Consider the following 24,711-nt stretch of genomic DNA (forward strand, 5'->3'; position numbering starts at 1 on the left):
TTACTGGTGGTCTCGGATAGTGATAATTCTGGTGGTCTATGATAGTGATAATAACGTAAGCATTACTGGTGGTCTCGGAAGGTGATAATTCTGGTGGTCTAGGGTGACTGCATCAAAGTAGTTGTCCATGATCTACAATACAGATGTGGCACATCTGCTGGTAAGAAGAGCCCACTTTTTCTAACCCTGTACATCCCCTTGACTTATAAGTATTAATGCCATTGCTTGGAGCAAAATAGTAGAGTGTATAGGAAGTGGGCAATCCCTGTTTTATCATGACTAGTGAAGTAAAGGTGTCTTCTATTAGGGATATATGCGGGCACACCCGGTGCATGCCCTCATAGCCCAGCTGCGGTATACCATACGTGAGTAACGTGATCGGAGTCGGCTGAATGTTGTCAGCTCCCCCCTCCGTTGCTCGGTGACCCGGTCTGGGCGCACCAGGAAGTGCCGGCCCTTTACCGGCAATGCATTGTGGGAACTCCCCTCAGATCCAAGATGGCGGCCAGCAGGAGGCTGATGAAGGTAATGGGGGGATAGGGCGGCTCTTTCATTCGGAGAAAGCGGGGTTCTGACTGCTTACCGCTCTCCACTTATATTTCAGCCCCTGGGGGGGAACTAGAGGCGGCGATCAGTAGTAATAATAACCCAAGGGCTAGGCCTAGGATCACCGGCCTCACCCCGCGCCGCCCGCCGAGTCCGGCACTCCCTGTCCCGCGTTGTGTGGGAAGCGGGATCGAAGCGGCTGGAGACGAGAGCTCCGCCATAAGACGGGAGCACTGGCTCCGGGAGGTGATGTGCGGGGACATGGAGGAGCGAGCGCTGCGGGGCCCGGGGATCTCGGTGTGTGCGGGGCAGTCATTGTGTAATCCCGCCGGTATGGCAGGGGAACCTACCTGTGCCAGTCACAGCTGGGGCACTGCATGCTTGTAGTCTCCAGCCCCTTGTTACATACATGTGTACAGTACAGGCCTGTAGTTATTACATCAGCAGCCTGCTCTGTGCTGGACACCTACTTACTGACTGTTTCCAGTGGAGTCCCATGTAATGATCATCTCAGCAGTTACATCATATTTTGCTCTGGTTGGAAACCATGATAGGGTCATCTTCACTGACTCCTGGGCGGTTATGATCGGCAGGGGTTGTGTATTATTATTTTTTTTTATCCATAGCGGATGGATTTGACATGAGAATGGATAGATTGGTCTGCCTCCCCGGTAATACACCGCTCTGGAGGTGCAGAGGGCTCACGTTATTATGTCTCCTCAAGTGCCACCTGTCAATTGGCTAAGCAGGTAGAAGTCGGGTCTCCTCTGATGGAAGGTGTTATGGGTCTGTGGCTTTGGGTGATGGGTTGAGCTGGACTTTGTGATACAGTATATGGGATCTGCCACTAGAAGTCTGATTTCTGCTCCGCAGCCATCTAGTCATGTTAGATAAAGTCTGCTTTCTGCCAATATTCCTCTCCTTTTTATGACCGGAAAGAGTGACTGAAGCCAAGCAAAGTCTGTGGAAAAGTCGGATATTTTTGGGTATGGGCAGCTGCTTGTGTGATCTTCAAGGCTTCCACAAACATCATGTATGGGCACCATAAGGACTTCCTTAGAAGTGAAAGGGGACTTGGATATTGATGGCATATCCTCAGGATAGGGTATCAGATCTGTGGAGGTCTGACACCTAGGGTCTGCACCAGAAACCATATAGTGGATGAAGTCGGAACCATCCGCTTTGTAGTGGCCGAGCAGCTCAAGCCAGTGCTTGAGTAAATAGTTGTGGGCACGCTGGTGCCATCTGCTCTGTTACTTTGGGTGCTCCATTCTAGGGATAGGTTTGCAGAGGTGGTACCCATACCTTATCTGACTGACAAATTTGTGTCTTTAAGAACTCTCTTGCATGGGGTGGCGCTGGCAGCACACTGAGGCACCATGTGCCAGTATTGGGCTCTGTTCTCATCTGCATCAGGGGCCCTGTGATCTTTGGCAGCAATAGTGTAAGAGCAACGACCCCATGATGAAACCCCACTGAACCCTGTTATAAGGCCTCATGCACATTGTGTGGCCGTTCCGTGCATTGGGGACTGCAATTTGCATGTCCGTGCGGTGGCCGGGACGGATCGAGACCCGTTCAACTGGAATGGAACAAGTACTTTTTTTTTTTTTTTTGCGCAGCGGCATGGACAGAAACACCATGGAAGCCCTCCGTTCCGTTCAAGTGAATGGGTCCGCTTCCGTGATGCGGGGAGCACAAAGCCAGTGCCCTCATATTGCTGACCTGCTGTTTGCGGGCCGCAGTGCTGCCACGGCCGGGCAACGGCTGTGTGCATGAGGCCTAAGGCAATAAGATCTGTCCGGTGTTGTGAAGATGTACACAGAGCCTTAAAAGGGTTGGTCCAGCTGGGATATGCCATTAGTATCAGATAAGTGTGGGGCCCGCATCTATCTAGAGATCAGGGCCTCAAGTGAAGGAAAGCACACTGCACATGCGTGTCATGCTCTCCATTTATTGCTATGGGTATACTGGAAATGGCCAAGCATGACCACTTCTCCATTCACTGCTATGGGACTGCCAGAAATGGCCAAGTGGTTGGCAATTTTCAGAACTCCCATAGCGATGTATTGGAGGGTGGCTGTGCTTGAACGTCTGCTGTTCACTTTGGGGGTCCTGTTCTGGAGATAGGAGTGTGTCTGAGACCCATGGCCAACCCTTTTAATTACTCTCCCCCAGCATAGTGTTTGCCAGTTTCGGGGCTAAATTGCCTGCTACAAGATTAGTGTGTGGAACTTCACTGAGAAAAACCTCCCCCCAGTGTAGGATACAAGGATTTCACGGCCGCTTAACAGATTCGCAGGGTATGAACTTATCCCGGCTGTTCTTTAAAATTTCCCAAAGCAATGAATTATCACTTTATGTACAAACCGCTTATTTCTCACTGTATTGGGTTGGTGAATACTTTATGTAAGCAGGGGTTGCGCAACCTTTGTTCCAGAAGAGTAAAAATACTCTGCTTGCCATTTTGGAGGAGTATTTTTACCCGAGGAGTACAAATACATAATATATCGGCCTACACTTGTTCACTTCTGCCTTGGAGGCTACTTTTGGAGCCTCTGTTGCAGATTCTGTAAAAAAAAAAAAAAAAACCTTATATGCAGGACTTTTTGTCCGATAAAAAGACAGAATCCTGAACGGATCTAGTCAGTCAATGGAGTCTTCAGCTCCGTTCCTGTCAGTTAGGCTGGGTTCACATCACATTTGTGCCATACGTTTAACGTACACAAAAAAAGTATATGTTGACAGATGCCATACTGTCATCACTATAGAGTTCCATTGTACAAAAAACATATGTTAACATGTGCGGTTTTTTGTTTTCTTTTGGATGGATGACACAGTATGGCATCTGTTAACGTATACCTTTTTTGTGTACATTAAACGTATGGGGGGAAAAAATGGGATAAGAACGCAGCCTTACGTGCCCGATCCAACACTTCTGTTATTGTTCTGCTCATCTAACAGAGCAGAACAACGGAAAAAAAAAGCAGTGGTGTAAACGTGGCCTAATAGTTGGGCATTTATGCAGAGTACTATTAATGGTGTAAATAACATCCAATATAGCGGATCTTCCCTGTACTTTACCACTTGGCTATAATAGCCTGCTGTGCATTCGCCACACAGTGCGCTCCAGGCGTCGCCCAGATCGATACATTGCAGCTGCGCTGTCACCTTGTACTGCACATCAGACTGGATGTATGGGCTCAGCTTTAGTTGTCCACCACTCTGGAACTGGATCGGCTTGGGGGCTGTATTATGGCACACTAAAGATGGCCATACACATTAGGCCTCATGCACATGGACAGTGCCCGTTTTGTGGCCCGCAAACAGCGGGTCCACAATATACGGGCCCGGCCGTGTGCACACTGCATCACAGATGCAGACTCATTTACTTGAATGGGTCCGCAATCCGGAAGGTGTGGTGCGGAATAGAGGCACAGAAGCACTAGAATATTATTATTATTTTTATCTATTTTTTTTGTGTGGTGCGGACAGATCATGGACCCATTCAAGTTAAATGCGTCTGGATCCGTCTGCGGCAGCCGCACGGATAATGCCTGTGCATTGGGGACCGCAAATTGCAGTCCCCAATGCACCAAATGGCCATGTGCATGAGGCCTTAGACAGAAATAGGTTGAGATTTGACCCGCAGTTAAACTGATGATCTGGTGAACAACCATTAGGGCTCGACCTATAATATATATATTATTATTTTTTATTTTTATTATTTTTTTTTTTTCAGGTGTCCGCTCACTGAGCGGAGGCTGAACGCTGGCAGGCGGATGCATTCTCAGTGGATCCGCCTCCACTGAGAATGCATTAGGGCCAGACGGCTGCGTTCAGGGCCGCTCGTGAGCCCCTTCAAACGGAGCTCACGAGCGGACACCTGAACGCAGGTGTGAAAGGAGCCTTACACTGATATTTTATCTCATAATATACAGTACAGACCAAAAGTTTGGACACACCTTCTCATTCAAAGAGTTTTCTTTATTTTCATGACTAAAAAATTGTAGATTTACACTGAAGGCATCAAACTATGAATTAACACATGTGGAATTATATACATAACAAAAAAGTGTGAAACAACTGGAAATATGTCATATTCTAGGTTCTTCAAAGTAGCCACCTTTTGCTTTGATTACTGCTTTGCACACTCTTGGCATTCTCTTGATGAGCTTCAAGAGGTAGTCATCTGAAATGGTCTTCCAACAGTCTTGTTCCCAGAGATGCTTAGCATTTGTTGGCCCTTTTGCCTGCACTATGCGGTCCAGCTCACCCCAAACCATCTCGATTGAGTTCAGGTCCGGTGACTGTGGAGGCCAGGTCATCTGGCGCAGCACCCCATCACTCTCCTTCATGGTCAAATAGCCCTTACACAGCCTGGAGGTGTGTTTGGGGTCATTGTCCTGTTGAAAAATAAATGATGGTCCAACTAAACGCAAACCGGATGGAATAGCATGCCGCTGCAAGATGCTGTGGTAGCCATGCTGGTTCAGTATGCCTTCAATTTTGAATAAATCCCCAACAGTGTCACCAGCAAAGCTGAATAAAATAAAACTCACCTCTCCTGCGCCGCGGCTCCCCTTCATCTCCGGGTCTGGCGTCTCGCTCCACCGTGTTCTCTAGCCCGCGCTCCACTGTTACCTGACAGCGTGCAGCGTCAGGTCATAGTGCGCGGACTACGTCCTGACGCTGTACAGGGTCAGGACAGTGCAGCGCGGGCTCCATCAAAGAAGACCAGCGAGGGTGAGTATCGGAAGCGCTTGCTCCGCTTCTTCCCGGCACCCAATGCATACTAGTGCGCGCTTCCATAATGGAGGCGCTCACAAGTATTCGCTTTATATGCATTATCGGTATATCGGCAAGGTTAGATGCCGATACAGATAATGTACAAAATCCTGAATATCGGCCGGTAACATCGGTACTTCCGATAATCGGACGCACCCTAAACATTTTAGTCCATATTGGCGGTTTTAGTCGTTCAGACTGGCCGTACATGCTCATTGACAATGGACGATGGATGTAAGATCTTTCTTGGCACATTATTTTAAAGAATGAACTTTGATCTGACTATCGGGTGAAAATTTTTGTTGAAATTAAAACTTTTCATCAACTTTAGACTAATATGTATGACCACCTTAAAGAGCTTCTGTCAGCAGATTTGTACCTATGACACTGGCTGACCTGTTACATGTGCACTTAGCAGGTGAAGGCATCCGTGTTGGCCCATGTTCATATGTACCCGCATTGCTGAGAAAAATAAGGTTTTAATATATGCAAATGAGCTTCTAGGAGCAACAGGAGTGTTACCATTACACTTAGAGGCTCTGCTCTCAAACTGCCACGCCCTCTGCACTTTGACAAGGCCAGGTAGTGAAAACATCATCGCGCCTGCCTGGCCCTCTCAAAGTGGAGGGCACAGCAGTTGCAGAGAGCAGAGTCTCAAGGTGCAATGATAACGCCCCGTTGCTCCTAGAAGTGCATTTGCATATATTAAAACATCGTTTTTCTCAGCAATGCAGGCACATATTACCATGGGACCAACACAGATGTCCAAGCGAACATGCAGCAGGTCAGGCAGTTTAATGATCGGCAGGGGTCCAACCACTGGGGCCCTTGCCAATTATGGGGGCTTCTGTTACCCATTTGAATGTGAAATGCATTTGTATCCACCTGCTCCATTCAGCTCTATGCAGTCGGCGCATGCATGTCTGTTGTAGTGATCTGCTGGGACCCCAATGGTGAGACCCCAGCTTATTAGACACATCCCCTATCTCGTGCATAAGGGATACGTTATTGTCATTGGCCAACCCTTTAAGTTTTCTGCAGTTTTGGGTGTTTGTATAGCCGTCTACCTCAGTATGAAATTGAAGGTACTACAGGTGCCTTGGTCAACTCTTTATGGAGTGTACATGAAGTCTCACTCATAGTATGAGGTACATGGGGGAGATTTATTAAAGCTTAAACCCAAGAGTGTATTGGAGTCGTGCCAAAATTTGTGGTGTACAATGGTTAATAAATTTGGTGCATCTTGCCGCCTCCTGCTGCCAGATGTCAGTGGGAAGTGTAGTTGTGATCTCTGTGATTCTCGGGGCTACAGTATCTCCCCCACTTGGCTGTACAAGTCCTGGGTGGACTTGAGTTTGTTCTGCACGGCTCCATCCAGTTCTCTTGCTTGGGCAGCATTTGAAGCTGTGTAAGTCTCTTATCGTGCCCCTGAGTTCCTGTCAAACGGGACTCCAGATCTCATCGGCACCTGAGCGGCATGTCAGGAGACAGACTTCAGGTCTGTGTGTGTTTGTTGGAAGAGCTTTTGGGGTATTGTAACTGGATTTTGGGAATGGTCAGCAGGTGGTGGAGATCCAGCTAGTGGCTATCGTGTGGCCATTAGAGATATACCTTGACAGACAGATGGCTCTCGCAAGTAGTCGGCAAGTGATCTTGGTGTGATGAGCACAGTCCTTTCTCCTTTCCACTGACATTTTGAGGGGTAGACCTTAGGCCAGTGACGATTAATCTTTTAAGAGACCAAGTGCCCAAACTGCCATAAATAAGTGGGTTTTGGGTTGCAAAGTGCCAACACAGCAATTTAACCTGAATCCCATTACAGTATATGTTTCATGTATTTTATCATTTTAGCTATAATACCCTGCCTACATTCAATGTGCTGCCTGCGCTGTTCATAGTGCGCCTTGTGCTGATGACTGGCAGGAAAAGTCTAAGGCATATTGGTACACCATAGACCCTTTTCCACGGTGCGGGTGCCCACAGAGAGGGTTCGGAGTGCTGCCTCTGGCACCTGTGCCATAGGTTCGCCACCACTGCCTTAGGCTTTCTATCCATGGATGGCTCCATAGAGTGATAAGCAGGTAACAGGTGCTGTTTAAATGGGCTCTGTCATATTGCCGCCATGTTTCGGGAAGTTCTAAAGACAGACATTGAAATCTACACCAGCTGACGCACATTTCCACTACAATTTACTATAATCTCATACATTATAATAAATCTGTTGACTTGTGGGAGGCCATGTCACCTTCCGATAAAACTCATACGCTTCTCTTTGTTTAAAAGGTGATGAGAGAAGTGCAAAAAGCTGCAAGTTGTGGCTTGCACAAAAATGTGCAACTTTTATGCGAGAACTGGCATAAAGCCAATGATGAATCCCCCCCACACTCATCCCAAATTGTCTTGAGGATTCTTCCCATACCTTGTGTAATGATTGCTTTCCTTCTGAGGAGTCATATGACCAGACTGGCTCTGTTGGATTGTCATACGAGCGCCCATGATTCACTGCTCACAGTGACGCTTGCATTCAGCCATACTCTTCTGTTCAAATTGCCCCACATTCGAAGAACTCTAGTATTTTGGTCCCTTTGCCTTGGATCTGGACACAATTATCAAATCGTTACAGTCTGAGAGCACAAGGGAGAAACCTACCAAGTGTGCCCAGGCTAGGGGTTAGTACAGCACTGTATACACCAGTTCTCCTAGACCGGTGCGTCTTTAGTCACAACTAGTTACCTTAGTATTAGGCCTTATAAACATGAACGTATTGTTTGTGTCTGTTCCGTGTTTTTTTTTTTTCTTTGAATAGGATGCGGACCGATTCATTTCAGTGGGTCTGCAAAAAAATGTGGACAGCATAAAAAAAAGATAGAACATGTACTATTCCTGTCCATTTTGTGGACAAGGATAGGCATTGTTTCAATGGATACGCAAAAAAAAAATGATGCCAAGACATTTCTGTATTTTTTTTTTGCGGATCGCAAAACACATACGGTCGTGTAAATGTAGCCTCAGGCTGAGGCTACACAGCCTTAGAAATGGAGTAACTGACAAGCTTCCTTGACTGCTGCAGCCCCATTATAGGGTCACTGTAGCTTGTGAATTGTGCTGCAACTCTATTAATTTCTATGGCCATCCTTGGTCATGTGAGAGGTGTCACAAATCGGCCCTAGATTCTGCACTGATGACATGTATAGCTTCCAGAAAGATGTTTTCAACTTTTTGGGGCCTACACCAACACACCCTAAATGCACTATGGGAGAAATCGCTGCTGTAGTCTCTAATTCTGGGGAGACACACACAGGCAAAGATGCAACAAATTTTCTAGGTGGCCTTTGTCTCAATAAATTCATCACATTCTAGTCCAGCACAGTTTGAACTAGGTCTAGTGTGTAGGGCTGTCACGATACCAACATTTTGATTCAATTTCGATACTAGAAAAAAGTATTGCGATACTTGATACCGCACCAATAAAGCCACGTGCATTCCACATTTTATTGAATGTCCAGCCCATAATCGAACAGTCTGATCCTATTGTTTTGGGGGGAGCAAGGTGACAAAAAGGCAAATCACACGGTTTTTATTTATTTTTCTGTTATGGCTTTCACCGCATAGGAGATATTTTCCCCACGCCTCCACAACGGCACTTCCTAAAAGGGTACCCTACTCTTCAGGGACAGGAAAACAATGAAGATCAACGTATAAAAGCCCCCTCCTAATCAGTGAAAAACAAAAATAGTGGATTGCGCTTCTCGGATAAGTCCTCCCGTCCAAGTACCACATAATGATGCCAGAGGTCCAGTCGGGGGGAGATTAAAAAAACTTCGACCAAGGCTGGGTTCAGATTCATGCATCATCTTGGGTACTATCTGTAATAGCATCCGGATACAGGCTGGAGCTATCAAGTATTTCCCAAGACAGATACCTGGAGAATTCAAGAGAAACAAACTATAGAATCACAGATTGTGCTTCTACTTCAGAGGAAGGGGGAAAAAGGGGCTGCTATTCAGTCTTTATGGTGAAGAAACCAGACCAGTCATTCAGATTGATAATAAATCACAAAAATCTAAACAAATATATAACATACAAGAAGTTCAAAATAGAGACAGTAAGGGCCACAATCGACCTGATATACAAAGACTGGGTAATGTCAATAATAGATCTATCTATTGCTTACTACCACATCCCAATCCATCAACATTACCAGAAATTTTTGGGAATGGCAGTCTGGATTCAGGGGAGAATTAATCATTTCCAGTTCCAGGTTCTTCCCTTTGGTCTATTCTCTGCCCCAAGGGTATTTACAAAAATTATGGCGAGATTTCAAGCTTCCTCCATCGGTCAGAAATGGTCTTGATTCCGTACCTGGACGACTTGTTAATAACAGCCCCAATGACAGAGTCCTTTCTTTTGCAGTTACAGACTCTAGTCAAAACCTTATCACAATTAGGTTGAATCATCAATATGAAGAAGTCAGACCTAGTTCCACATTATCGGAAAGTATTTCTAGGGGTTCTCTAAGATTCTCATCTAATATTCTCCTTTCTTCCGGGGGGAAGAAAGGAAAGACATGGTCCAAAGAGTAGAAAAGTTTCAAAAAGTACGCAAGGCATTTATAAGAGATCATGATGATTATGGGGGTAATGACTTCCACAATATCATCAGGGAAATGGGCCCAGGCTTACTCAAGAATTGTAGAATGGCAACAGACGGAGCAAGTAGTAGTCACAACGGATGCAAGAAGCCAAGGCTGGGGAGCTCACCTGAATGGCAGGACATGTCGGGGTCTATGGCAGAAGAGCCTTATCCGCCCATCTTCAGGCAGTTTTGCAGGTATTAAAATATTTTGCTCCATCCCTGGTCCAGAATCATGTAAAAATATTTTCTGACAACTCTACCGGTTGCTCACGTGAACAAATGGGGGGGCGGGGGACAAAGTCTTCTCCTCTCGAAGGTGGCAGAAAGAATATTTGTCTGGGCAGAAGCAAACCTAAAATCTGATGTGCTCATATAAAGGGAAAAGAAAATCATCTAGCGGTCTTCTTGAGCAGAGAAAAACTGAAAGGGAGAATGGAGCTTAAACCAGACAATATTCAACCAGATCTCGGCAAGATGTGGAACACGTTAATCGACTTGTTTTCTTAAAAGAAAAAACAGAAAGTCAGCAAGTTTTTATTCCCTTTCTTACAAAGACAGACCTCTGCAAGTGGATGCTTTAGCACACAAATGGCCGAAGGGTCTCCTGTACGCCTTCTCTCTAATACCAAAAGTCCTGACAAAAGTGATAGAAGAAAGATCCCAATTGATATTAATAGCCCCATTTTGGCCCAAAAGGACTTTGTTTCCGATACACAAGTCTCTAGCAGCCTTCCCCTTCTTCCAAATCTCCTACTCCAGGGTCTGGTTCCTCATCCCAACGGTCTGCAACTCCATCTGACAGCCTGGAGATTGAACGGGACATCTTGAGAAGGAAGTGGCTATCCAAAAAGGTAACAGATACATTACTGCGTAGCAGAAAATCTGTTACTTCAAAAATATGTTTGATTCTGGAAAGCTTTTTCTAAATTCGTTCAGACCCCCAGACCTAGGACTAGTTCTAGATTTTCTCCAATCGGGACTAGATGGAGGTCTTAGAATAAGCACCTTAAAGGTACAGGTATCAGCATTAACTGCTTTTATGGGTGAAAAGCTGGCTGAATCGGATCTAATTAGAATTTTTTTTTGTTTTTTTTAAAGGGCGCTAGTAGATTACACCCAAGATAAAGATCCTCCGTCACATCTTGGGATTTAAATGTAGTTCTTTCCGTCCTTTCGGTTTCTCCCTTTGAGCCCATTCGAGATGTAGCTATCAGACTGACCTTTTTTAAAACTTTATTTTTTTTCTTGCAATTACGACAGCTAGAAAAGTCAGAGATTCAGATTTTTTTTTTCAATTCAGCCCTTATATTTTACAATACTGGAAGATAGAATTGTTTAAGACATTCTCCTGAATTTCTTCCCAAGATGGTATCTATATTTATCTTCCGTCATTCTGTCATCAGGCTTCTTCTGAAGAAGAGAGGAGATTCAGTAACCTTGATGTGAGAAGATGTGTTCAATATCTGGATATTACAAATTACTTCAGAATGACTATTCAATTATTAGTCCAGTACCTGGACACTAACCAGGGTGGAGCAGCTAGCAAGGCTTCCAGAACACCGATTTAAGTCCCGTAAATCTCTGTTACATTGAGAAAGAGATGACTCCCCTGTTGGGACTAAAAGCCCATTCTACGCGGGCTATGGCTGCCTTGCTTGAAGATATTTGCAGAGCAGCAGCTTGGGCGACCCCCTTCTACTTTTTACAGACATTACAAACTTGATGTGCTATCCAATAGAGACCTATCCTTTGGCAGAAAAGTTTCATCTGCTGTGGTCTTACCGGGAATTGGATTTTCCCTTAGCCTCCACAACTGCACCGGGAATTCCCACCCAATTTTTTATTTTCTTTTAGTTACATTTATTTTGATTATGGGCAGTTGACCCTTTCTTTCATTTGTATCATTATGTCTTAACCTTATTAAATGATGCATCTACTTGAAGTTCTAGTCTAACTGGTAAAGGGGAGGGGGCTTTTATGCCTTGATCTTTGTTTTCCTGTCCCTGAAGAGGCGGGTACCCTCCAGGAAGTGCCGCTGTGGAGGCTAAGGGAAAATCCAGATACCGGTAAGAGTAATTTTCATTTTAATAGTTTGGACTTTTTCGGACGTGGCGATATGTAATATGTTAATTTATTGTGTATATATTTTATATGTAAAATTGGGAAAGGGGGGGTGATTTTAAACGTAATATTTTGGTGTGTTTTTTTTTTTTTTTTTTTTTTTTTATATTTATTCAATAACCATTTCCCCTTTAGGGGCTAGAACCTGGGATATTTTAATCCCTTGTCCTATTCACCCTGATAGGAGCTCTATTAGGGTGAATAGGACATCACACTCTCCCTGCTGCCCTGTGCATAGTACACACAGCAACAGGTAGATTACCATGGAAGGCTTCAGTAGCGTCCTGGCTGCAATGGTAACCGATTGGACTGCCGCTGTACCACCAATGAAGGGAGTGAGGGGACCCTGTGACCACTGCCACCAATGTTTTTAATACTGGGGGGTCGCACTGCACCACCAAAGAAGATAACTAATGTTTAATACAAATACAGACGGCAGGTGCCAGTGGTAGAATCACATAGGCCTCTATGACAAGGCGCTGCGATCTGCTGCAGTTAACACCAAGTGTGGCACCTGAGGGGTTAACTGCCATGAATCACAGCGCCCTGTCACAGCCTAGTATCGGTAGACGTCAAATCCCAGTATCGAATCGATACTGGTACAAAAGTATCTATTTGGTTACCATAATTTGATACCCGGTGCAACCCTACTAGCATGTGAAAATTAAAATTCCTCCTATATCTTTGACATTTTGAATTCTTTCTAACCATGGGCTCAAGGTGATAAAGTAAATTGCAGATATAAATGTTAAACATATTGAGTAGGGTTTTTCCAGCCCATGAAATCTTTTACAAGGCAGTGACAATAAAGTATAATACTCTCCTTATCAATCCCAAGGCAACGTTTCTCTGGTCCCCTGCCAGTTTCTCTCCACTGAGCTCCAGCAATTACGTTGCACGCCAACATTTTACTGCTGCAGCCGGTCACTGGCTGTATCGTCAGCGTGCTGATTGGCTGCAGAGTTCACTATCGCTGGTGCTGAGTAAGCACAGACTAATGGGGAATTGTGGGCTCTGGAGTGGCAGGGAATGGGTTGGGTTGCTCCATTTTTGTTTCATACCAGTGTCGGCTATTTGTAGAAATGTATTGGGGTTGGAAAGCCTTTTTAGGGACATAACTTGAGTATATAAAAATACTTACTTTTGTCGGCGCATAAAGTTACAAGCCTGCTGCTGCCCGTAGGCCAACACTTATTGCTCTGGCTTCATTTAGCCTTTTTATGGGGTATGCATACAACATTTTAATTCAGTGGCTCACATTTATTATTCAGTTTGTCTGATTTTGGCAAAAATTGCATAGGTTAAAAATGTGCAACAAAAAGTGTGCCAAGTTTGTGCAGAAATTGAGATCTGCGCTGCGATTGGCCAGCGCTACAGCCTGGGAGAAGGAGACGCCTAAGAGAAAAAGGGCAGACTCCTCCCAGTATAACCAAATCAGCGAAAATATCGGGGGATATAGCGGAGAACGGAGCAGCACCCCGGAATAATAGGTGCAGTGAGATCCCGGGGTGCCGCTCTACAGTCTGATGGTTATCTTACAATGTTTGGACCAATGACAGGTCCTCTTTAAAGGGACGCTACTGTCAGAAAGGGATGTTGTTTTTTTAAATCTGTTTATCAAGCCCTGCACTTCAAAATTCTGGCTTAAAAAAATTGCAGAAGAGGATCAGTAGATTTATGACTTATATATTGTTTCATGCTATTACACTGGATGACCCCCTTTTAAAGGGATTAATAACTTCTTGTAGATAAATTAGCCATAATTCTGCAATCACTGGATTCAAAAATATACTGGTTTGATAATTTGTAATTGCACTTTTTACAGAGGCAGGCTGAGGGCATTAGATAAAAAAAAATCTTTATTCCTGGAGAACCCCTTTAAAGTTTTATTCCAGGACTGGATCCCTTTTTTAATTAGGGCCCACTGACTTGTGGTACCTAAGTAAAGAATGATATTTACCTGGTCCCCAGGGCTCAGGCTCCATTTGTCAGTATTCCGGTCTCTGGCTTGCATACTTCCAGCTGGGAAATGGGCAGGGCATGTGTGCTGCGGCTGCTGCTATGCCTATGGTCTTGACTGCAGCAGCGGACAGGAAGTGAGATGGCACATGCACACTGAGGATAGGTCATCAATACTAAAAGCCTAGAGAACCATTTAAAATGGAGGCCAATCCGGGAATACCCATTTAGTCAGTGTATGTGATGGTAAAGCTGGCCATACACGTTAGGCTTATGTCCTCTGAACCCGCTGATTTTGGCAGGTTCAGCCAACCATCTATTGTGTATGAGGCCTCTAGGCATCTCCTGATGACTGATTTGGGGGTGATGAAGATTTTTAACCGCCTGATCTTTTTGTTCTCCTCGTTTACTTGTATGTATGGGAGGAACGGGGCGATGGCTGTTGTTGGAATGAACGTTTGGCTGGCATCTCGTGTATGGCTAGCTTTAGTTGTCTGGTCCTAAAATGAAAATTCTTATGTGCTCCTAACACCCCTCACCATGCCTACATATGCCCCAATACCTGTTTTTCATGTCTGAGCACCCCCCCCCCCCCCCCCCCCCCGACACACAATGTAAGTCAATGGTGACGACAGATCTGTTTTGGCTATGTTACAGATAATACAAATGGATCAGTTCTGAACGGGTGCATGCGGTTGTGTTATCTGAACGGATGCGTTTGTGCAGATCCATGACCGATCCACACCAAACACGAGTGTGAAAGTAGCCTAATAGTAAGTGCAGTGAGATCCCTGGGCGCTGCTCTACATATACTGATAGTTTACAATGTTTGGACCCATGAAAGGTCCTCTATCATTGGTGGCACAGTGCGCCAGCCCCTCTCTTATTAACAGCAGCAGCATGGGGGGGGGGTTAGAAGAGTGAGTAACTCCTTCTCCACTGTGCTGCTGAGGGAACATGAGCGCGCTCATGTTCTCTGATGCTAGGCTGCGCAGGAGGGCAGCCTAGTATCGATAAATGTCAAATCCTGGTATCGTATCGATACTTTTGTCCTGGTATCGATATTTGGATACCCGCAACAACCCTACGTCCAATAAAGTCAGCCTAGTTTGGTGACTTCACTCGACTGTCAAGTGTGTATGGACCATGGAGGTATCTCAACTCTCCCCTGAAGACAGATTCTGTGGGGAAGGTATGTTGCATTTCAGCAGTGAAGGTAAGCCATCGCCGGTCTTGCAACTGCTGGTCTCCCCTCTGAACAAAAACAAGCACTCTTAACATATGCCATAGTTTTCTGGTCCTAGATTAGAAGCCAGCGTGTGATATTTTCAGGTTGCAGACATGCTCCTCGGGACTAAAATCTGCCTGTTCCTCTGTTTTATGTATTTATCCACTCGTTATTTTTTAGGAGCTTGAAGAGATCCGCAAATCTGGGCTGAAAAGTTTCCGCAATATACATGTTGACGAAGCCAATTTACTGACCTGGCAGGGGCTCATAGTTCCAGTAAGTATATAGTCCTAATTTTCTTTCGTTAGTAAGTCACATTCCTACTATAGGTGACTGTCCGGCCTCCCTGACTCCACCATTTAGACTTGCTCAGCACATATAGGCCCCATGCACATGACCGTATCCGTTTTGTGGCCAGCAAATCGCAGATCCCTAAAATACGGTTGCGTTCCATTTTGCATCCACATTTTTTGCTGGCCCATAGACTTCAATGGGTCAGTGGTCTGCATTTTGCAGACAAGTATAGGGCATGTTCTACCACTTCACAGTATGGACATATGGATAACAATGGGTCCACATATAAAATGCGGACAGCACACGGATGACATCCATACATCTGTGATTTGTGGACTGCAAAACGGATACAGTTGTTTGCGTGGGGCCTTAGAGTCATATAAAAGGAAGGATAATCTCACCAAAGATGGTTCTGGCTCCTTGTGCTCATCTAAAACTACAGCTTGTCCAGCAAAAAAACAAGTTCTAAAAAGCCTGCATTGATGTAAAAATAATAAATAGTTGTAGCTCTTGGAAGGCGACGATCAAATGGAAAAAAATTGCTTGTTCAAAGTCCTAAAATGCATACTGGGGAAAGAGGTTATTGATGGCTTATCAGGATATGCCATCAACATCAGACTGGCATGGGTTAGACACCATGCACCACCTAGAATTTTAATATTGATAACCTATCATCAGGAATCAGGATAGGCATCATTAGCAGATTGACAAGAATCAGACATTTATTTATTTAAAGTAATGGATTTGAGACCTCTTTGGTTACTTTTGCCCACACTTTAGCCTGAAAAGGATGTGAATGATTCTTATATAAAGCAGAACAAGATGATCTATTATTTTATATTACACCAGGACAATCCTCCATATGACAAAGGAGCATTTCGGATTGAAATCAACTTTCCTGCAGAGTATCCATTCAAGCCTCCCAAGATAACCTTCAAAACCAAAATCTACCACCCGAACATTGATGAGAAAGGCCAGGTATGCCTGCCGGTGATCAGTGCTGAAAACTGGAAACCAGCAACTAAAACTGACCAAGGTAATGATTACTTATTCTATTTTTTGGTATGTATTTTGGCAATTGGTATTATATATATATATATATATATATATATATATATATATATATATATATAATTTTATTTTATTTTTTGCATCAGTCTTTTTCTGCAAAAAAATAAATTAAATAAAACTGCAGCCCCATATGTTACCTGTAAGGCCAATTTCATATGAGCGTATGCAATGAGAGAAATACCCACACAGAGGGTATTTCCCACTGCTCCTGTAAGAAACTTATAGCATTATAATTTATAATGCTGTGTGTTGCTGCCGGACCACGGTTGTAATGATTTGTACTGACCACATTATGTGACTACAGTTCATTAAAGTCAAGGTCTGGCAGGAACACAAAGCATTATAAATCATTATAAGACTCCATGCAAACGACCGTATGCCAAGTCAAAAGTATATAACTGCTCGCTTTCTTGTTACTATGGGCAAGGTGCTCTTGTCGATTTGACTCACCCCGTGAATGTGATGAATTAATGTATATACCCAGGACAGGCACTCTACACTTAGAACCATCCCGAGAGGGTATTACTTTAAGATAGACATTTTTGCTTGAGTCTGCATTGTCTTACCTTATACCGCATTTATCGAATCTCACATGTTTGAAAAATTTGTCTTATCCTTAAACCTAACACTTTTTTAGTCTAGAAAAACTAATTCAGTTTTCCTACTCGAGCGAGATTGCAACTCGAGGAAAAAAAGTCTTTAAATCTGTAGTGAAACTCATTAACATAGCTAACCACACCCACTTTCCCGCCGACATGACAAAATTGGAGTGAGTGGTATAAGAATGCAGAATTTTGCGCAAACTAATGCAAAAAGTCACAAAAGCCCGATTTTATGACCTTTTTGAAGCCAGAATTCTGGAATGAAGGCATGATAAATTAAGGCCTTCGTTTTATATAGCAACATTTATTTCAGTTGCATTTTTTTTTGTGTTTATGGCATTTTTTTTTAATTGCAGCGTTGGAGTATTTTTCCATACCTTTCTGTCCCAAAAAAATAAATAAAAGCTGTATGTGATATGAAAAGAACGCATGTAGTTGCCGGCGCATCATCCCGCGAGAGTCGGAATTTCGCGTGAACATGCGTGCGCATTCACAGCGACGCGCGGCTCACAAGTTAATCTACAGCCTGCCAGCGATGATCATTCGCTGGGAGGCTGTAGATGTTAAAATAATCGCATCAGAAAGGTATATTAGACGCTGTTTTGTTAACAGCGTCTAATATACCTGCTACCTGGTCCTCTGGTGGTCCCTTTTGCTTGGATCGACCACCAGAGGACACAGGCAGCTCTAAAAGTAGCACCAAACACCACACACATTACACCCCCCCCCCCCCCCCTTATTAACTCCTGATTACCCCCCTGTGTAAGGCTCCATTCAGACGTCCGTATGTGTTTTGCGGATCCACGGATCACAATTGCGGACAAGAATAGGACATGTTCTATAGGCTCTACAAAAAATGCAGTGTTTGCTTGATCAGGCCTGATCTTGTGCACACACTTGCGTTCAGTCCGCCCCACCGCAGTGATCACTGCAAAAACACTGTAAAATCGAAGAGGCGCTGTAAAGATCACTTTTTAGGGGCATGGCGAGTTCATAGAATTTTTTTTTTTTCATTTTTTTGGCACAAGTTAGCAGAAATTTTTTTTTTTATTTTTTTCTTACAAAGTCTCATATTCCACTAACTTGTGACAAAAAATAAAATCTTACATGAACTCGCCATACCCCTCACGGAATCCAAATGCGGAAAAATGCCCTGTGAAATCCTAAAGGTACTCATTGGAATTTGGGCCCCTTTGCGCATCTTGGCTGCAAAAAAATGTCACTCATGTGGTATCGCCATACTCAGAAGAAGTAGGGCAATGTGTTTTGGGGTGTATTTTTACATATACCCATGCTGGGTGAGAGAAATATCTCTGTAAAATGACAACTTTGTATAAAAAAAAATGGGAAAAGTTGTCTTTTACAGAGAGATTTTATCTCACCCAGCATGGGTATATGTAAAAATACACTGCCCTACTTCTTCTGAGTACGGCGATGCCACATGTGTGACACTTTTTTGCAGCCTAGGTGCGCAAAGGGGCCCAAATTCCAATGAGTACTTTTAGGATTTCACAGGGCATTTTTTACACATTTGGTTTCCAAACTACTTCTCACGCTTTAGGTCCCCTAAAATGCCTGGGCAGTAGAAATACCCCACATGTGACCCCATTTTGGAAAGAAGACACCCCAAGGTATTTCGTGAGGGGCATGGCGAGTTCATGTAAAAATTTTATTTTTTTTGTCACAAGTTAGTGGAATATGAGACTTTGCAAGAAAAAAATAAATATTAAATTTCCACTAACTTGTGACCAAAAATAAAAACTTCCATGAACTCACTATGCCCATCAGCGAATACCTTAGGGTGTCTACTTTCCGAAATGGGGTCATTTGTGGGGTGTTTCTACTGTCTTGGGCATTGTAGAACCTCAGGAAACATGGCAGGTGCTCAGAAAGTCAAAGTGCGTAAATTTTGTAAACGCTATAACTTTTACCCAAACCAATAAATATACACTTATTGCATTTTTTTAAATCAAATACTTGTAGAACAATAAATTTAGAAAAAAATTTATATAGAAATTGAGTTTTATTTAAAAAATTACAACAGAAAGTGAAAAATGTTTATTTTTTTTGCAAAAAATTCAGTCAATTTTGATATAAAAAAAAGTTAAAATGTCAGCGGCAATGAAATATCACCAAATGAAAGCTCTATTAGTGAAAAGAAAAGGAGGTAAAATTAATTTGGGTGTTAAGTTGTATGACTGAGCAATAAACCGTGAAAGTAGTGTAGTGCAGAATTGTATAAAGTCTTCTGGTCATTAAGGAGGTTTAAGCTAGGGGAGCTGAGGTGGTTAAAGGACTTTTCCGAGTTCTATATATTAATGTTTATCAATATCAGATTTGTGGTCCAACCTTGAGTGGGCAGAGCCAGAAACAGTTCCCATTCACCACAGTGCTGTTGTAACCTGGCACAGCTATTACACATTATCCGTATCTAGGGCCCAAAAAACCTTAAGGTGGTTTGTGTTTCTTTGAGATGAAGATCTTCAGGTATCATCAGAAATGGGGGGGGTTAGTGAGCACATCCCAATGGCTGAAAGCACAAAAGCAAACACAATGCAATAGCGCTTTGCAAACACAAATAATAAAGTTAATACAATAGTGCCATACACACTGTAGAAAATGTACTAATGCTACGTGCCTCTTTGCCCCCAGCAAGGCAATGTCTTTAGGACAGGAACCTATGCTGAATACCACTTCTTTTGGTGCCATACCAACCTTCATTAAATTCAGGGAATGCGGGTTCCACATGCATGCTGAGGCCACTCTGTTTCTTACCTCTTTTGGTGCCATAATGGCCTCCAATGAATAAAAGGGAGAGCAGGCTTCAGCTTTATGCGGGCACTAATTCAAGTCGGCCTATGGGGTTAGTTTAGTCAGGAGTGCAGGACCAATGGAGTTGGCCACATCTCCAAATGCAGACTGCAAAGAAAAAAAGGGGGTTCGTCAGCAGATCCCAATTGTGCAGATGTACATCACCAGACGTGCAGTAGACTGATTGGAGTTCTTTATTGCTATCTGGCTGAATAGAAGAATAGGGTATATACACACACACAGTAGATTATTATTATTATTATTTTTTATTATTTTTTCACCACTGATTCGCAGCACAATTCACATTTATTACATTTATTTTGTTAAATGGAATCTGTCACCTGCTTTTACCATTTTAAGCTGTCACCATTGCCATGTTCATTAAAGTACCTTATTTCCGGCAGTCGTCTTCTTACTTTTATTTAGTTTTGTCCTTTTGATAAAAAAAGGCCTTTTTATGATATGCTAATGAGGCTCCAAGGTGCCCAGAGGGGCGTGTTTTTCCTCTGTGGCATACCCCTGCAGTGCTCAGCCTGCCTTAATTTGAATCCCAAGAACGCCTCCTGTTCCTCAAATAACCTCCCTCAACCCCGGCAAACGGTTCCGCCCCCTCCCCACGTCATCGGCGAAATTCTAGAAATGCCCCGTCCTTCCTGTCGGCGGCCAGAAGTCTTGTGCAGGCGCAGCACCGCCTGCGGCCTGTGCGATCAACCACTTCCTGGGGGGGGGGGGGTGTGTGTGTATTTTTTTATTTATTTTTTACTGATGGCCTAGGCACAGCTTCATTCTCAAACAGCTGATCTGTGGGAAAAGGTCATGTGACGTCGCATGGCCTATGCACAGCTCAGTCCCATAAAAGTGAATGGGGCTGAGCGTGATGCCAAGCACAGCCGCTAACTATGTATGGCACTGTGCTTGGTGAGCAAAGAGAAGGCAATTGCGCTACTGCGAATGCCAGTGCCTCCTCAGACAGTTGATCGGTGGGGTTACGGAGTGTAGGATCCCCATGATCAGTATAAAAGTCTTGGGAAACCACTTTAATATTAAAGTTTTATATACTGATACATTATTTTACTTGCAATTGATTATTGTAGAAAACCCATTCTTACTTTCTATTCCTTTCCATCTTTTTCTTTGTCTAGTCATCCAGTCTCTCATTGCCCTGGTCAACGATCCCCAGCCAGAGCACCCACTGCGTGCAGATCTAGCGGAAGAATACTCAAAGGACCGTAAAAAATTCTGTAAGAATGCTGAAGAGTTTACAAAGAAATACGGAGAGAAGCGACCTGTGGACTAGACATTGAGGCCTTGCGCCAGAGGAAAACGCACACAATATACAAACACAAATTCAAAAAGCGCAACTGAAGAATTGGAGTCAGCGAGTTCAGAATCCCCTCCTTCACCTTTACCCTGAAAATACACAAGAGGCAGGACTCCGCGGGAACACGGATAAGAGGCGCAGCGTCAACCCACGGCTTTTGCTAAACTCTATTTAAAACTGTTAGAGGAGGATTTAAAATGTGTGAATTGGGAGTGCAGTTCTGCTCTCTGTGTAAAAAAAAGTCACTCTTTTCCATTCTTAATTGCAGAAAATGTTTTTCTTTTCATCTGCCATTCTGAAATAAATTACACACAACTCAATGATTTATTTTCCAATAGGGTTAAACTGTAGCATCGCTTAGTGTCTTTCTTTTTTTCTTTTAGTACTATTCTTGTCATCTAATTTTGAACACTCCCAGGCGAAGGTCCTTTATCTGTTAGGTTTTAGTCTGCTGTCACTACCCCTTCCATTAGCAGTCTTCTCTGTGTCAGATTTGTCTTCTGACATTGGCGGGATTACATAACCATGGCCCATAAAACCCACCAAAGGGAGGGGGATTGTCGAACATTTGGCTCTTAGTTTTCCTTTCAGTGTTGCACTGTGCTTTGTGGGACTTGGTAAATTCTCCTTCAGTTTGTAACATAAGAATATTAAAGAAAAAACAAAAAAAATTTAAACTGTTGGAAATGAGCCCGTTCTTCTGTAATTCTGCCGGATGTTGAGATTATGTTTATTAAAGGGGTAAACCAAGCTGCCCTGTTGTGACTCAGTTTTTCAGATATAACCAGCATTTTCAAATGTCTTGGTTTCCTTCCTAAAATTTCATTTAGGACTGGGTGCTACTTAAAGGGGTTTTTAGCAAGTGGCCAGCAGCCTGCCCCTCTGAACAGAAGACTCTTATCTGCTCCGGTCCTCCACGCTGTGTCCATGTTCCAGTGTCTGCTGTGTTGACATCTGATGCAGCATGGTCACATGCTTTAATGCCGCCAATGACTGGCTTCAGCATTGACATGCTGCTTGTGTCCTTGTAACTGCTGAAGCCAGTCATTTCTGGGACCGGGAAAAATGGCCACAGTGAAGGTGGGGAGCAGGTAAGTATGAATCTTCTGTTCAGAGAGGCAGGCTGCAGGCACTTGCTAAAAACCTCATTCCCAGAGACCAGCATTAAAGGGATTGTCCTAGAGCAAAGGTCAGCAGCCTCTGGAACGCCAGCTGTTTTGGAAGTTCAACTCCCAGCATTCCTCATTTCTGTGGGAGTCCCAAGAACAGCTGAACAAGTGAGCATGCTGGGAGTTGCTGTTACAACCACTGGAGTGCCAGAGATTGCCTGATGCCTGTTCTAAAGCTTACAAAAAAAAGCACCAAATCACTAGTCAGCCGTTCAGTTCCCTGCTGAGGCTGTGGTGGTCTGTCATCAGTCTTTGTTGTTAGAATGACAGCAATAAAGTACTGTATCAAGAGATGGGTATGAATTTTTTTTATTTTAGTATATTTGCTGGCACCAAATCAGAAGTTATAGCAATTAGTAAAGCTTGGTTTTTATGTTAAGTACTTCTAAAGTATTCTATTATTGAATTGGCTTCTCAATAAGGCTGCTTTCACGCTGTATTTGCCATTTGTTTGACACATGGGTTGTGAAAGCTTCTGGTGTCTATAGCAAATGTTTCATTGGCATGATGCCGATGGCTTCAGTTAGGATCTGGTGTAATATATTAATATACAGTACAGACCAAAAGTTTGGACACACCTTCTCATTCAAAGAGTTCTCATTTTTTTCATGACTATGAAAATTGTAGATTCACACTGAAGGCATCAAAACTATGAATTAACTCGTGGAATTATATACATAAAAAAGTGTGAAACAACAGAAAATGTCATATTCTAGGTTCTTCAAAGTAGCCACCTTTTGCTTTGATTACTGCTTTGCTCACTCTTGGCATTCTCTTGAAAAGCTTCAAGAGGTAGTCACCTGAAATGGTCTTCCAACAGTCTTGAAGGAGTTCCCAGAGATGCTTAGCACTTGTTGTCCCTTTTGCCTTCACTCTGCGGTCCAGCTCACCCCAAACCATCTCGATTGGGTTCAGGTCCAGTGACTGTGGAGGCCAGGTCATCTGGTGCAGCACCCCATCACTCTCCTTCATGGTCAAATAGCCCTTACACAGCCTGGAGGTGTGTTTGAGGTCATTGTCCTGTTGAAAAATAAATGATGGTCCAACTAAACGCAAACCGGATGGAATAGCATGCCGCTGCAAGATGCTGTGGTAGCCATGCTGGTTCAGTATGCCTTCAATTTTGAATAAATCCCCAACAGTGTCACCAGCAAAGCACCCCCACACCATCACACCTCCTCCATGCTTCACGGTGGGAACCAGGCATGTACAGTCCATCCGTTCACCTTTTCTGCATCGCACAAAGACACGGTGGTTGGAACCAAAGATCTCAAATTTGGACTCATCAGACCAAAGCACAGATTTCCACTGGTCTAATGTCCATTCCTTGTGTTCTTTAGCCCAAACAAGTCTCTTCTACTTGTTGCCTGTCCTTAGCAGTGGTTTCCTAGCAGATATTCTACCATGAAGGCCTGATTCACACAGTCTCCTCTTAACAGTTGTTCTAGAGATGTGTCTGCTGCTAGAACTCTGTGTGGCATTGACCTGGTCTCTAATCTGAGCTGCTGTTAACCTGCGATTTCTGAGGCTGGTGACTCGGATTAACTTATCCTCCACAGCAGAGGTGACTCTTGGTCGTCTTTCTTTCCTGGGGCGGTCCGCATGTGAGCCAGTTTCTTTGTAGCGCTTGATGGTTTTTGTGACTGCACTTGGGGACACTTTCAAAGTTTTCCCAATTTTTCGGACTGACTGACCTTCATTTCTTAAAGTAATGATGGCCACTCGTTTTTCTTTACTTAGTTGCTTTTTTCTTGCCATAATACAAATTCTAACAGTCTATTCAGTAGGACTATCAGCTGTGTATCCACCTGACTTCTCCACAACGCAACTGATGGTCCCAACCCCATTTATAAGGCAAGAAATCCCACTTATTAAACCTGACAGGGCACACCTGTGAAGTGAAAACCATTTCAGATGACTACCTCTTGAAGCTCATCAAGAGAATGCCAAGAGTGTGCAAAGCAGTAATCAAAGCAAAAGGTGGCTACTTTGAAGAACCTAGAATATGACATATTTTCAGTTGTTTCACACTTTTTTGTTATGTATATAATTCCACATGTGTTAATTCATAGTTTTGATGCCTTCAGTGTGAATCTACAATTTTCATAGTCATGAAAATAAAGAAAACTCTTTGAATGAGAAGGTGTGTCCAAACTTTTGGTCTGT

General features: G+C 43.6%; 1 protein-coding gene across 1 annotated transcript; it reads left to right on the forward strand.

The window, feature by feature from the left end:
- The first annotated feature begins 462 nt into the window (after nucleotides 1–462).
- Nucleotides 463–22,126, forward strand: UBE2L3 (ubiquitin conjugating enzyme E2 L3). Its single transcript, XM_044275549.1, has 4 exons — nucleotides 463–525; nucleotides 15,458–15,553; nucleotides 16,421–16,607; nucleotides 21,198–22,126. Exons 1-4 carry the CDS (start codon nucleotides 499–501, stop codon nucleotides 21,350–21,352), a joined length of 465 nt encoding a protein of 154 aa, XP_044131484.1. The 5' UTR covers nucleotides 463–498; the 3' UTR covers nucleotides 21,353–22,126.
- The last annotated feature ends 2,585 nt before the right edge of the window (nucleotides 22,127–24,711 follow it).

Source organism: Bufo gargarizans, chromosome 1 (assembly GCF_014858855.1).
Source record: "Bufo gargarizans isolate SCDJY-AF-19 chromosome 1, ASM1485885v1, whole genome shotgun sequence".
Lineage (NCBI taxonomy): Eukaryota > Metazoa > Chordata > Amphibia > Anura > Bufonidae > Bufo > Bufo gargarizans.